Here is a 13,486-nt window from a genome sequence, read left to right on the forward strand (position 1 = left end):
CTTTCCGTGATGTCCCATGGCCAGGTAACAAGCAATTTGTGCTAAGTGAATGCATGCTGCTGGGAACCTGCCAAGGCTGTCCAACAATAAACGTCTTGCAGATAGAACTTCCCTCGCACAGGCTTATAATTCAGCTGGTTTTTACAGCTACCAAGAGTTTTGCAGACACAGGGAAGCAAAGGAGTCCTCAATCAGGCAATGAGAGACACCAGTCTCTAAGGGTCTAGGCTGACCGATCTGCTGGCTAACCTTTACACTGCATCCCAGTAAGCTAGATTTTTAAGGCTCCCTGGTGGAAGCACTTAAATCCCGATTATCCTTAATGAGGGCTCCTGCTTTATTACTCCCTCCATTTATATCTGAGCAGGTGTAGGGGAATGGGAAACAGCTAGAGAGTTAACTCTTAGCCCACTGCTCTCTGCGCCCAGGCTGGCGAGGGCATCCAGCCAAAGATAACATGGCAATTGCCATAGGGTTCTGGGCAAAACCATTCAATGTATTCATGTCTGCAGACTGTCGCTTCGATTTGAAGATAAAAATGTGCTAAATCCAGTTTGATCTAGTTCACCACCTTTTCCCTTCCCCTGGGCCCATTCACGGTCATGGCAGCTGCTGTAACAATTAGATTCACAACACATGCAGAGTAATCCTCTTACAGGGCTCTACCAACTCCCCCTTTCTCTAGAAGAAGGAAGCTAGCATCACAATGGGTAGATGAGACCCATTGAGATCATCTCATCTGACCCAGGCCCAAGGGAGGGGAGCCAGGGTATCAAACTGGTATCACATCATCTCAGCCTACAGGCCAGGCAAGAGAGAATCAAAGCTAAATTTGTCCTGGAGACCTTAACTCACCCTACTGGACCCATCTCTGCCTACACACTTTCCAACAGCCTACAGTGGAGACACACCAAGCCGTGCTGTGAGACCCATGCTTCTCTTGGGGGCAGGGGTGTTAAATAAGATTATTTTGTTTCTAACCCTCCCCGCTCAAATCTTTATATTTAATCTGGTTTCCGAGGAGAACCTGCTCCGCCTGCCCTGAAGATGCAGTGACTAAACTCAGGAGCTCAGGCAGAACTAATCCTTCCATTCCCTATGCTCGCCTGCAAACCAAGCTGGCAGTGCTTGCGCTCAAATCCAACGGCGCAGCCTAAACCCGAGGGAGGGATCTTCTAAGGGGCACAGTGGTGGAAGACCAGCCCACTTGGTGAGGAGGGACCCCCTCTCCATGATGGGCAAAGGGCCCCTTTTTAATCTGTAAAGTCTCCCAACTGCCACGATTTGGCAACACCCTGCAGACACAGCCCCCGCATGGCCCTGGGGACGGCTCAGAAGGGCAGAGGAGTCAACGCCACAGGCCAGCTGCCCTGCTAATAAGTCACCACAACAGGGGCAGATCCCTAATCTTTGCCACTGCTTCCAAGTGGATAGCAAAGCATGAATCCCTACTGCTGCCTCTTTCCCCTGCATCCACCCGCTGCAGACTGATCTCGCAGGGGCATCTGCCAGGAGAAAACAGGCCGGATCTAGGATTAGGGACTTGAGTCCAGCGAGAGCTAGATTATCTGCACGCTCCCGACGGAAATGCCCTGATGATCCATCACCCTGCCAGCAGGACGGAGGATGCCTGAGAGATGCCAGTCTAGCAAGATGGGTGAGCAGACCTCTAGCTCAGGAAGGCGCTCAAACATCAGTGGGATGGGGACCATCTAAGCACCTGGATAGACAGGAACTGGACACAGGCAGATCTGAGCACACAGCAACCCAGCTTCCCCTCTCGGATTCTACCCCACCTCTGCCAGGGCAGGATTTAGCCCTACAGTAAATGCTAATAGGGCAATGACCTAGCCCAGTTGAGAGAATCTCAGGCTAGACACACCCATCAAGGACAAAGGTCGCTCAGGAAGGATGAGTTTAATTCACCCTGGAGGAATGAGCCAAGTGTTAAAATTCTGACACGGTTCTGGTGGCTTTCCTCAGCTTTAGAGTATGGGGTTGACTATCCAGCCAGCTTTAGAGGCCAGGCTTGTACAGCTGTGCCTTGGTTTTCCATAGGGGTGGAGCACGCAAATCGCAGAGGGCTAAGGGAATCCTCTGGTTTTAGCAGCTGCTTGGAGCAGGGCGGGAGATGGATATGCTATGGCTTGATTTGCATGAGTCAATACCCAGCATGCTTTGGCTCACAGTTCTGGTGTTGGGTGCAGAGCAAAAGCTGCCTTCCGAAGCATGCCATGTGGAAAGGACAATTTTGAACATAAGAAGGGATGGGACAGGTGGATAGCAGTAAGGACGGCACCCCCACGCACACACTAGCAACAAATGGTACAAGTCTCCCTACTAGGCAAGGGCCACGCTCACCCCTAAGAGCTTGGCTCTGTGCTGTTGCCAGGAAAATCAGCCCTTTAGTCAAGAGCTGAGATGGCAGCTGAGATCTTTGCGAAATCTGACTAAGGCTGCATCTTCAATACAAAAAGTGTGTTCTTAACTCAGGTTACAATAGCAGTGAGGACATAATTTGGCTCGTCACTCAGGTTAGCAGCTCAAGCTAAAGCCTATAGCTGCTCACCCACGTTAAAAGCTGAGTTGCCATGTCCTCCCTGTTATTTTAACCCGAGTTAGCTAACCTGTGTTAAGAACACATGCAGTGTAGACACACACTGAGAGTCTGGCACTCCCAGGGAGGTGAGAGGGTTGCTCAGGCCACGCCCACAGAAGGGGCGGGATAGGAGCTAGGTTTGCCTCCTCTCCCTCCATCTCCTTTCCATGTCCTTTCTCCCCTCGTTGCAGTAACTCCCACCCCTTTCACGTGTTGCTGATTCTCAGCAACTCTTTGCCAGGCTCTAAGTTTCAGACCCCTACGTTTCCTTCCACCCTCTGCGCCCTGTTCTTCCCCTCTCAGCCCTACCACCAGCCAGCTAGCCCACCTTCATCTCTCCTTCCTCGTTCTCCCTTTTTAGGCCCTTTTCAAGTCTTGGTGCTGCTTTCTCATCTAGGTCTCCAGACCATGATCCCTGCACCGAAATATTAGCCCATGCTCTTGTTCTCTCCTTCTCCCTCCGGCTTGCTGATGCCGCCATCCTTTCTTCATGGCCCAACCATGTCTCCACACCTTCTGAAATTCTTGCACTGGCTTCAGCTCCTCTTTACGTATCACCTCCTGCCTAGTCACACCCAACCTGGCTTCTGGCAGCTTCCTGGGTTGTCTCCTTCACTGTGTCTTCATGCCCCCCCCCCCCCTTTTTTTTTTTTTTTTAAAACCTTGGAAAAGGTTTTCCCCAGCCACATGCCACAAATCCCATCCCCTCCCCCTCAGATGCTTCAGGAGGCAGACCTGTTCTGGAAGACATGCCAGGAACTCAGACCGCACACCTGTCTGCTCTCCTGCAGCTCTTTCAGAAGGGACTTTTCCCTTTGTTCCTAAACCCCTTGGCCCAGGAAGTCCGCCCTGATTTGGCATGTTCACTAGTTGGGTGTGCACAATACACACCCAGTGGTATTAAAATAATTCTCTCTCAATACACCCAATGGTCTTTCCTCCTCCATCTCAGACCTAGCTTGGCCTCTATTTCACCACTGCTTCCCCTCCTTCCATTCACTCTGTTTTCCTGATTGGTCCTCCCCTTATTTTTCCCTTCCCCTGTACAAACCTAAGATTTAAAGGTTGCCCAAATAAGCGAAAAGCCCCAGTGTCCTCCACAGACCTAACCAGAGTGAGCATTAGAAGAGCACAGGTCACTTAAACACTTCAAAGCCACAGTTCTGAGTGATAGACAAGGAGATTCAGGGAAGGACGGAGACTGACAGACTCCTGGGGCTCTGGTCTTGACTCAATTGAAAAGGATTCTCTACACAACCTGGGACTTATGAATGGACTATGGTATTTCAACAATGCGTCTAAGAGACTGGGACTATGTGTTGGTGCATTATGGCAAATCCCATTCACCCACACCAACCAGCATTAAGATAAGACCCACTTACCGGTATATCTGGCCATTCGGCATCAAGCTACAGTTGGGAATGGGGGAAGTAGGAAAAGAGAATCCTTTAAAGGCAAAAGTTACCATATGTGCTTTAAAGACTACAACGAGGAGCGTAATAACTCAATGCACTGGAGCAAAAGATAATACAGTAACAGGAAATATTTAATTTTCCAATCTCCACTTTCCATTTTTATAAACTGAAAAGAAAAAAAATTAATATATTACAAAATATCTGTACAGAGACAAAGGTACAACCAAAAAAAGGCGCGCTCAGTCTCAAAACGAAACTCAGGAGAGGTACAATAAGGTGTTGGTATCAGACACTTCTCTGCTGGGGAACACGGTGGCTACAGCTTTTAGACATTGGTGTTAAACCCAAAGATGATCTAACATTAAGAAAGAAAAAAAAGGAGGGGTGAATAATCTAACGAGTTGCCTGTAACCTGTACCACCAGCTTATAATCACATACAATTTGTTTTTTCTTTGTAAATCCTTTAGTCTTCTACGTACAGAGCCCCTCAGGATAAATTCAGCTATGGCTAACGAAAGGGAGAAAATAAACAGCTTCCACCACCCTCCTTCCCCAGGATCATAAATACAAAGTAGAGGCTCGTGCCCCTTCCACCTACATGCTCCCTTCATCAGAAACGGAGCCACTTTCTCTCATCTGTTCTAGTCACCTGTGCAATGGAATTAATGTCTTTGTGGTGCAATTAAGTAAACACATTTTGGATGGAGCTCAGTGACTTTCCCCCACACTCATTCCAACTATGAGAGATTTAATTCTGCTCAACTTTGCTCAATGTGTTTAAAAGGATAACAGATGAACAGTAAATACCATTTCCCCTCCCACCAAGATCCCCTGGTATTCAAAGGCATGACCCAAAGCTCACTGAAATAGATGGGTGCTGGATCAGGTTGAATATCAGGTGCATATGGGGGGCGGGAGGGTGTTTAAACTTAAAAACAAAAAAATTCTGATTTTTGTCTAGTTTTTAGATTCAGACTTAAAGGGGAAGGAAAATCCACTTTCACATTACCACTGCCTTTGGGATCCCCAGCATGTTTTTAGGGCATCCAGTATAATTTATTATTGACTGATGCAATCAAAGAAACAAAATTGATGTAATAGCATTTGATAGTATGTAACACAAATACGTGTATAGAAACAGCGTGAATGGCTGTTCTCTTTATTCGCACTTATGGGGAAGCTGGCAGGACAAGTTGGGGTTCACAGCATTGCTTCTTTTCAGAGCCTCTGGAGCCAAGTTTCACGACAAAAGCCAAGACAGATAACGTCCTCGTATCTTGAGAGTTGCCCCACCCAGACAGACCGAGGAGCTCAAATAAAGTCAATACAGGTCTGGTCGCACAGAGCAGCTCACAAGACCGAGGTTCTGGACTAGAACTCCTGGAATTCAGTTCTGTTAGAAAGCGAATAGCACATAGATGGGGCCACGTCAGAGGAATTCAAGTCGATCCCCCCCCAAAGAACACTAGTTTCTGGTGAGGCGGACAAATCCGTGGATGAAAATTGGTAACAAAAGTGGAAAGGAAATAAAAAAGAAAAGGATGCATCTGCTTCCTGCACAGACTCAGGACTGTAACACAATTCTCCTTCCAAAATTCAAACAGGCTTGGGAGGAAGAGCCAGGATAACTAAAAATGTGCCAGAATGTCTGGCAGCTGCATGTTGAAAAGAAAAAAATATATATATATTTAAATAAAATGTCTGGAGAGGCTATTCTGTTTTATTTAGTGCACTCTGCATTTTTACAGTACTATTTTTGCACATTAGGCATGAACTGGCAATTGAAAAAAAAAAATCCACAAATTTATACTTGGAATTTTGCAAACTGTGTTACTAGTCTTTGCTGAATCGACAATATAAGGATTTGCTTTTTTAGTCATACAAATGGACTCGTATATATTACAGGATAATGTATATTCTCTCTCCTCCTTTCACCTGCCTCTGGAAAGCTTTTCCCTACAGTCACTTGTCTGTGTTTATAAGGCAGATTTTCTCCCTGCAGGTCACGCTGCACCACCTGCTGGGGGGAGGGTGTGGTTTTTATTTTTAAAAACAAGAAAAGAAATCCTTTTGCAATGATCAGGTCTCACGGCCATACGGATTCTGATCCATTTTACACATCAACACTGTCATTTTAAAAATTAAAAGACCAGATGTATGTTTTCCTTCGGAAAAGCCCACTTGGAAGAAAAAGCCCAAAAATGTGTATTCTTGTTTTATTAATTTGTTTTGTTGTTGTTTTGTTTTGAAGCCTTACTGAGATGGACAACATTGCAATGTTCTGCAGGAGAAGAAAATCCATTGTAAATACTTTCTTGACCACACCAAAAATATATATGTATATAGAAATGATACATTAACCCTCAAAGTACTCAAACGCTGCCAGCCTGGTTTAAAAACAGCAGACACGCACACCACCAGCCCTGAGAGCATGACTGACATTTACAAAAGACACTCCCAGCTGGCAGAGTTTCCCCACCAGAAAATTTCTGCTTTAAATCTTAAAATGTTTTAGAATTTAAGTATTACAAAGGTTTTTTCTTGCTGTTGTTTTAAAGTTAGGAGTTCTCTTAGGCTCTTGAGCTTCTAAAAAGACCATTTCCACTGCAAATTTATGGAGGAATAATAATAATAATTAAAAAAAAACCCAAAGAGCCCTTTCAAAAGCCAGTGCACTAAGGCTGCCATCAAAACACACAATCTAGGATCTGGGAGGGAGGGAGACTGAGCTTGTGATCCCCAAGTGTAAAACTTTGAGAGACGAACTGACCTGAAAAGAAAGAGGGGAGTGACGGGGTGTCCAGCAGCTTAGTGGAAAGAAGGGATGCTAAAGAAAAATTTGTAATACAAACCAGTGCCATATCCTGGTTCTCCAAATTCAGTCTAGGTGATCTAGGCACCATTTCATGAATACTTTAAATAAAAAGACTGAAAAAAAAGACTTGCCTTGGGAAACGGACCCTCTCTGAGTCCTACCTGAACACCGAGGTGGTTCTCTTTCTGAGAAGCCCGAGTGCCAGGCAAGTAAAACATTTTTATTTCCTTTTTCCATTTTTTTCCTCCTTTTTTAAACGATTCCCCACCATCTGCAGCCTAAGGCAGAAAACTCACCGTTATTGTCACTAACCAAGTGAGAAGTTTGGCTAGCAAAATGCCCAGTCAGGACTCTTACAGTATTTTGGAGGGCACCAGCTAGCGGCCTAGCGAGCAAGGAATACAACATTGAGCTTTGCAGTAGCCGAAACGCAGACAATACCTCGCTCTGGCAAAAAAATAAAATTAAAAAAAAAAAATCATTTCACTAAAGGTTGAGAGGCAAGGGAGGGAAGGAGATCACCACAAAACTCAAGTCTCTTAATAAGGAACCCCTCTCCCCCTTCCCCCTCTTGGAGGCACTCTAGTAGGCCCACGATAGGCCTTTCCATAAACGCCCCAGTTGTGACCCGTTCCTGTCCCGCTGGAGCCAGCAGTCCCTGGCCCCAGCTCGCTGTAGTTTTGAATTTTGGCCTCTGGGTGTACCAGTGTGTTGTTGCTCCCCTCAGCTTTTACAAAGGACTGCCCAATAACCGAATGTAACGCTAAGGGGACTCTGGTGAAACGGAGGTCCTGGTCCCCTGGAAACTGGACAGATCCTGTACCCTGGTAATTGCTCGCCTCCCCATGGTGGCTCACAGAGCCCAAAAAGGTCCTGCTTTTCCCCAGAGTCTGGGCAGAGGGTTCTGTTAAAGTTTGGCCAGCACTCCGCTCGTCAGCACTGAATCCCGCCTCCGACCCCTCCGTGCCGTAAGTCCTGGACGGCTGTGATCTGACGTAATCCGCAGATCTCAAGGCTTGGTGATCGGACGTCGAGTGGCTTAGCGGCTCCGCCTCTTGCTGAGAAAAAAGCTGCAGCAGAGCAGCCGTCACGGCTGGGTTCAAGTCCTGTGCTGCACTGGAGAGATCTCCTTCAGACAGAGGAGGTGGCGGTGGTGGTGGTGGTCCAGGGGGCTCAGGGGGTCTCTTCTCTGGTGGGAGAATGCGAGGAGGACATGCTGTGGAAGGGTTACTTCTTTTAAACAACATCTTAAATCACATGTTAACAGATATCAACACATTTACAGAAAACAAACAGCCCACCACGGGAGACAGCCTGCTCTCTGGGATGGACAGAGAAAGAGGCGGAGTTTTTAGAGCTGGTAATCCTTGAAAGGGAAGTGTACACGTTCATTAACATTTTCCCCTGCTCTTACTCCCCCACCTGCCCACATTCTTGGCTCATCAAGAACAGCTTCCCTAACACATGGGTACCTGTGAACACAATTCCTACTTTTAGATCAAAGGCTAACACAGAGAGGGAGAGAAAGACAGATGCGAAATCACATGACAGAGCGTGTGCCTTGAAAGCAGTACCTCCTGCTGCTGCAAAAGGACATAAGACCTCAATGCTCTATTAATACACTTACTGGCAGCTGTATCTCGGGGCTAACTGTATGCAATTTTACTGATGAAGCGTGGACCCACTGTGTAAAAAACAAGAACAAGTTTTGACCAAGATCCGAGCCTTAGAGTAAAACGGAATTTCCCTTCTTCACTACTTAGGAAGCTTGTGACAAGAATTATATTTTTTACTTGGTTTGTTTTATAGCAGCTTAAGAAATAAATTTGCACAAGGACAGTCTTTTAAAAAATATATATATAAAACACTCAGAAATATAAAAATGTTTTCACATGATTTACAGATTGCCAGTTACAAAAGGACAATCAGTTTATTTCGTGCTCTGTTTTGCCCAGATTTGAACTAATGAGGATGTTTGTTTCAAAAGGATCTCCCCTTATGAGAACAAAATACTTTTTGCACATTGTTATGGTCACAACTCTATCACTGGTGCCTATTTACTGCTGCTATTGAGTCAGTGGTAAGAACAAAGCGTTCTGCTTTCTTACATCACAACAGTGAAGGGTTCCATCCCATTCCCAGTTAAACTGCAGTCACAGTCAGAAAAGTGACTGCATTTAAAAAAAAAAACCCAAAAAACACAGAGAGAAGGCCATTTCCTATTGGACAGATCTGCTTCCCTGGGTGTCAGTGTGATGGCTTTACTGAAAAAAACAGTTCTCACTCTTGTTAGGCTTGCAGAGCCAACGCAGCCCAGCCGTGAGAGTGTGATTCAACGTGAGCTCATTGTCAACAACACGATCAGCTGAATGGCGATTCTTGTTATTACCGATGATGCTATAAGAGGCACCAAGGACACAGCCTGAGAGTCAGAGCCTTGGTGGAGTTTGCAACAATGGTAATTAAGAAAATCATCTTTTGACTTAAAGCCGATCAGATTTGGTCAGAACATAAAGCACACACTTCCCTGTAATATTTTTAAGTTAACTTTTCTGACTATTAATTGCACTTTAAAACTAGGTTGTGTTAGAATCCAGAGGACAAGTTAAAGTATTTGGGGCCAGGGCCCATTTTTCAAACAGTTAATAATAATAATGCAAGATGTTGCACCGGACTTGACCCTGTTTTACAATAACCTAATGATATTTCAGTGCTGGGGCAAAAGTATGATCATGACTAAATTCTGATGGGTGTGTGCATTTGGATGGAGTGATTGCTAGTACTGAAAAGCAAGATCTTCAGCTGTACTGCAGAGAGGGGCTGTGAATAAGGTTGAAAGAGGTTCTCCGGAGAAATAAGTTGTAATTCATTTGCAGCGGGAGCGTCTATAATCCGCTGCTCCTATCATCCTGTGGTGCTCTGTCGGCAGTAATGGAAAATACGGACACACATTTAAACTCACCTCTGGGAAGGAAATCCAAAATTCCACCGGCACAAGCCAAATCTTTTATGAACAAACCTCTCTCTCACTATCTTAGGAATGGGCACTCAGCTCAATTTTGTTCAAGTCTGTCGAATTTTAGGACTCATGAAATTGAGAGAGACCATTAGAACGGTCTAAAACCAGGCGTAGTGAAGCCAGGCGTGCCGGCTTTTTCCTTCCAGAACTGCTGCTGCATTCCCTGCCAATCCCATGCAACACACTCCAGTCTTTTCTAGACATATTTTTGCATGTGTGAGAAAGACCACTAGGACGCTAAGAGGGATTAGTCACTGTGCGGCTCTGATGTCCCGTGCAAAACCTGCCTGCATGTGTGTAAATGCAACATGAATTTATTAGCACAGTTTCACTGGCCAATGTTAATCAGTCACTGGGCATCGGATCATACCAAAAAAGAACTCATCGGGTTTGTCTTTTACAAGAGGAATCTTTTCAAATTTCACTGCCCATTCACCACCCCGTTGAAAGATTTTAAGTGCTCTGGAGAAGTGAGGTTGCCTGACCGATTTTTTAAATATCTGCGGTGTGCTTGGCTACTCAGGAAGTTTTAACCAGCTGCCCTAGCTGCTCAAGACTATTTATGAGATTCTGCTGCACCCAGTCTCTCAGATAAAGCGACTTGAGTGAGTGGCCAGTCACCTCCCCCAGAAAGTCCTGAAGTTTGACACCCCCCCCAAAGCTGGTGTAAGCTTGGCACCATGCTTCTTTCCACCCCTTTGTAAAGCACCCTCTTTACAATGTGCAAGAGGCCTGGCTCCTCACGGTCACAGTTATGAACTAGATGCACTTTTATGGAATGCTTAAGATTCCTCAGAAGGGTGAATGGCACCCAAGGTCCACAAGCAACAGTCACGATTATTTACCTGTGCTTTCCTCCTGCTGCGTGGTAGGGGTTTTCCTTGGCCCACGTTGCTCACTGCTCTTTTCCCCGTTGCTTTCCTCCAGGTTTACAGCAGGTTCCTGGGTCTTCATCAGCTGACTCAGCAGAACAGCCAGCATGTTCTGCATATCTCCCTGAGTGCTAGCCGCTTCCGGGGTTGTCTGCTCCTCTGGTGGCTGGACCTCTGTGGGTGGCTCTTCTTCGATGGCTTCCTCCAGGGCCACTTTCTGAGAGTCCTGCTGCTGAGTTGTGACTTCTGTCAGAGCGCTGATGGACTGGTTGAGAGCTTCCAGCTGCTGCTGCATCTCTGGGTTAGAGTGTACGTTCAACAACTGGGCCATCTGTGGGACACTGAGATCCGTCTGGCTCTGCAGCAAGTTCAGTAAAACAGCCAGTTCGCTTTGATTCAGCTGCTGCGTGATGTCTCCGAGGCCTGCAGAGAATACAAGAAGCGTCACAGAAAGCGGCTCGGGAGAGGCATAGCACATAAGTTCATAACCGTTACTTTGGAAAAGAAGAGCAGAAAAACCACCCCCCAACCTTTCAAAAGCAAGGAGGGAGTTTTAGGAAAGGAATTCCATGTCAAAGTTTGCTCAAATACCTCCTGATGATCTCGGTTTGGGCACTCAGCGTTTGGCTTATTTTCATTCCCCTTTGTGTTGTTAATATTTTACATTCACCTAGCACTTTCTAACCAGAAGAATTCCCCAGAGTGCTTTGTAGATCAGAAGTGCTTCTTCCAGCACTGAAAAGCAGGTCCTTCTGGGTTGGAATGCAGCAGCTGTTTAACAGCACACATGACAATTTTGGGCAGAAAGTGCAGCAGATTAGGGATCCAATCAAAACGGGAGGGGAAATTGTGTTGGGCAAAATGTAATTTCTCATGCTGGAATCTGATCAGCGAGCATGTGGGACTGGGTCCTGATAAGCATGTGTCAAAGTCTCATCTGAAATATGACACTGCCAGTGGCACAACCTCCCTTTGCACCAAGCTGGAGCACAGCACCAGTTGCTGACTCAGAAAAGAGCGCCATTTGTTGCTGAATCACCAAGTTGCCAGTACACCAGTATCAAACTACTGGTAAGAAATTAGTGTGGGTATTTTATTTTATACTCCGTTCTTTTTTGCAAAACTGTCAGACGCTTGAAAACAAGCTTCCGTTACTTGTTAGACAAATAGCAAGCTGTGGCTTCTGATTTTCCACTCCACTCTGCATGTTTTATTGTTTCCTCATTCACCCAACCCCATTCCCCTTCTTTTAGCCACATGTTGCATCCCAACTCACAATCTCACTGGGGCATGACGGGGTCCTGACCCCTGACTGGGGTTCCTCAGTGCTTCCATTGTACACAGACTACAGATTTGTTTAGAAAATGTTGGATGCGTCTATTTCGAGGGGTCAATATGGCTCCCTGGCATTTACTTAATATTTAGGCACCAGCATAAATAGACAGTGCAAGGTCCTGATCCTGCTCACATTTCTACCAGGCATAATCTTTACTATGATCATTAATGGGCAAAAATCCATTGATCCCAGCAGAGAATTTGGACTTTGCCTACAAGATATTCCCACCTCCTCCTATTCTGAGGGATAGTCATTATAATGCAACACACAATTAGGTCAAAAATAATTACAGAACAGAATTCCTAGGTCATCCAGTCCATCCGCCTGCCAGTGCATGACTGTTTCCTTCAGTATATTCTCAGATACTTTGCTGGTCTTAAATGTCTCAAGATTCTATTTAGTCTTTGTTGTCATACGGGAATTCATGCAAAGGAGCAGAGGGTGTATAATGGTATGTACTAGGAGCTCATTTCCTCTCTATGTAATGTATACTCCAGCTGACTATAAATTCGACCAGGAGCCTTCAGAGACCAGCTGGAAACATTGTCAATTGCAAAAGTTCCCACTGGAATGGACACAGGAAACCGTTGTGACAACATCAAACTGACCTATTGCATCTCCAGCACCAGGCTCTATCTTAAGCTGGGCAGGCGGTGGGTGTGCCGGGCTGCTGCTGTTCTTCACAGCGTCTGTGCTCGTTACAGAGGTAGTTTCTTTCCGAGAAACTTTAGACGACGGAGGTTCCTCCACTGTGATCCCACTTTGCCGTTGTCGTCGGCGTTTCTTGCTCCACAGCTCGTGGCAATCCTGCCAGTGAGGGAGGCTGGAAGAGGACAAGACTTGGTGAGAGGAGAAACATAGGGAAAGCGACGAGAACTCCTTCTGGGAAGTCCTGAGTTACACTCACATGGCTGGGGAAGTTCTCAGTAACCCAAAAGGATCACTGAAACATTGCTCTGATGGCAGCAACATTACTAAACAAAGAGGGGTTTGCGCCCTACCGTGAGGAAGACATTCGTGCGCTCACACCGCTTAAACTGTACAGGGATCTTAATTAAGTCAGGACTAGATTAGCTTTGATGCATGTAGCTCCTAGTCAGGGCTCAATAAAAGGGTAACTGGTGAAATTCTATAGCCTGGGACAGACAGAAGACACAGATTAGATGATCTAGTGCAGGGGTTCTCAAACTTTATTGCACCATGACCCCTTTCTGACAATAAAAATTAGTACGTGACCCCAGGAAGGGGGACTGAAGCCTGAGCCCACCCAAGTCCCGCTGCCCCAAGTGTGGGGGGCCAAAGCCAAAGCCTGGGCGGTGGGGCTTCGGCTTCAGCCCCGGGCAGTGGGGGTCGGACTTTGGTCCCGGACGGCGGGGTTCGGGCTTTGGCCCTGGGCCCCAGCAAGTCTAACGCCAGCCCTGGCAACCCC

The 13,486-nt window shown here is 46.3% G+C and overlaps 1 protein-coding gene across 3 annotated transcripts in view; it reads right to left on the reverse strand.

Moving 5' to 3' along the window:
• The window catches only part of CDK12 (cyclin dependent kinase 12), a 72,238-nt gene that overhangs the window by 30,905 nt on the left and 27,847 nt on the right, over positions 1 to 13,486 (reverse strand). Inside the window, exons 12-14 of one of the 3 annotated variants that reach the window (XM_024210028.2) lie at positions 12,666 to 12,880; positions 10,695 to 11,144; positions 4,146 to 8,019 (exon numbers count right to left, since the gene is read on the reverse strand). In XM_024210028.2, coding sequence (XP_024065796.2) covers positions 7,370 to 8,019; positions 10,695 to 11,144; positions 12,666 to 12,880 — 1,315 coding nt within the window. In that variant the 3' untranslated portion in view covers positions 4,146 to 7,369. Of the gene's footprint in view, positions 1 to 4,145; positions 8,047 to 10,694; positions 11,145 to 12,665; positions 12,881 to 13,486 lie in introns of those variants that run through there. The other 2 variants (XM_024210027.2, XR_003899859.1) reach the window with 2 other exon arrangements.

This window comes from Terrapene carolina, unplaced genomic scaffold, assembly GCF_002925995.2.
Source record: "Terrapene carolina triunguis isolate 2854851 unplaced genomic scaffold, T_m_triunguis-2.0 Scaffold193, whole genome shotgun sequence".
Classification (NCBI taxonomy): Eukaryota; Metazoa; Chordata; order Testudines; family Emydidae; genus Terrapene; species Terrapene triunguis.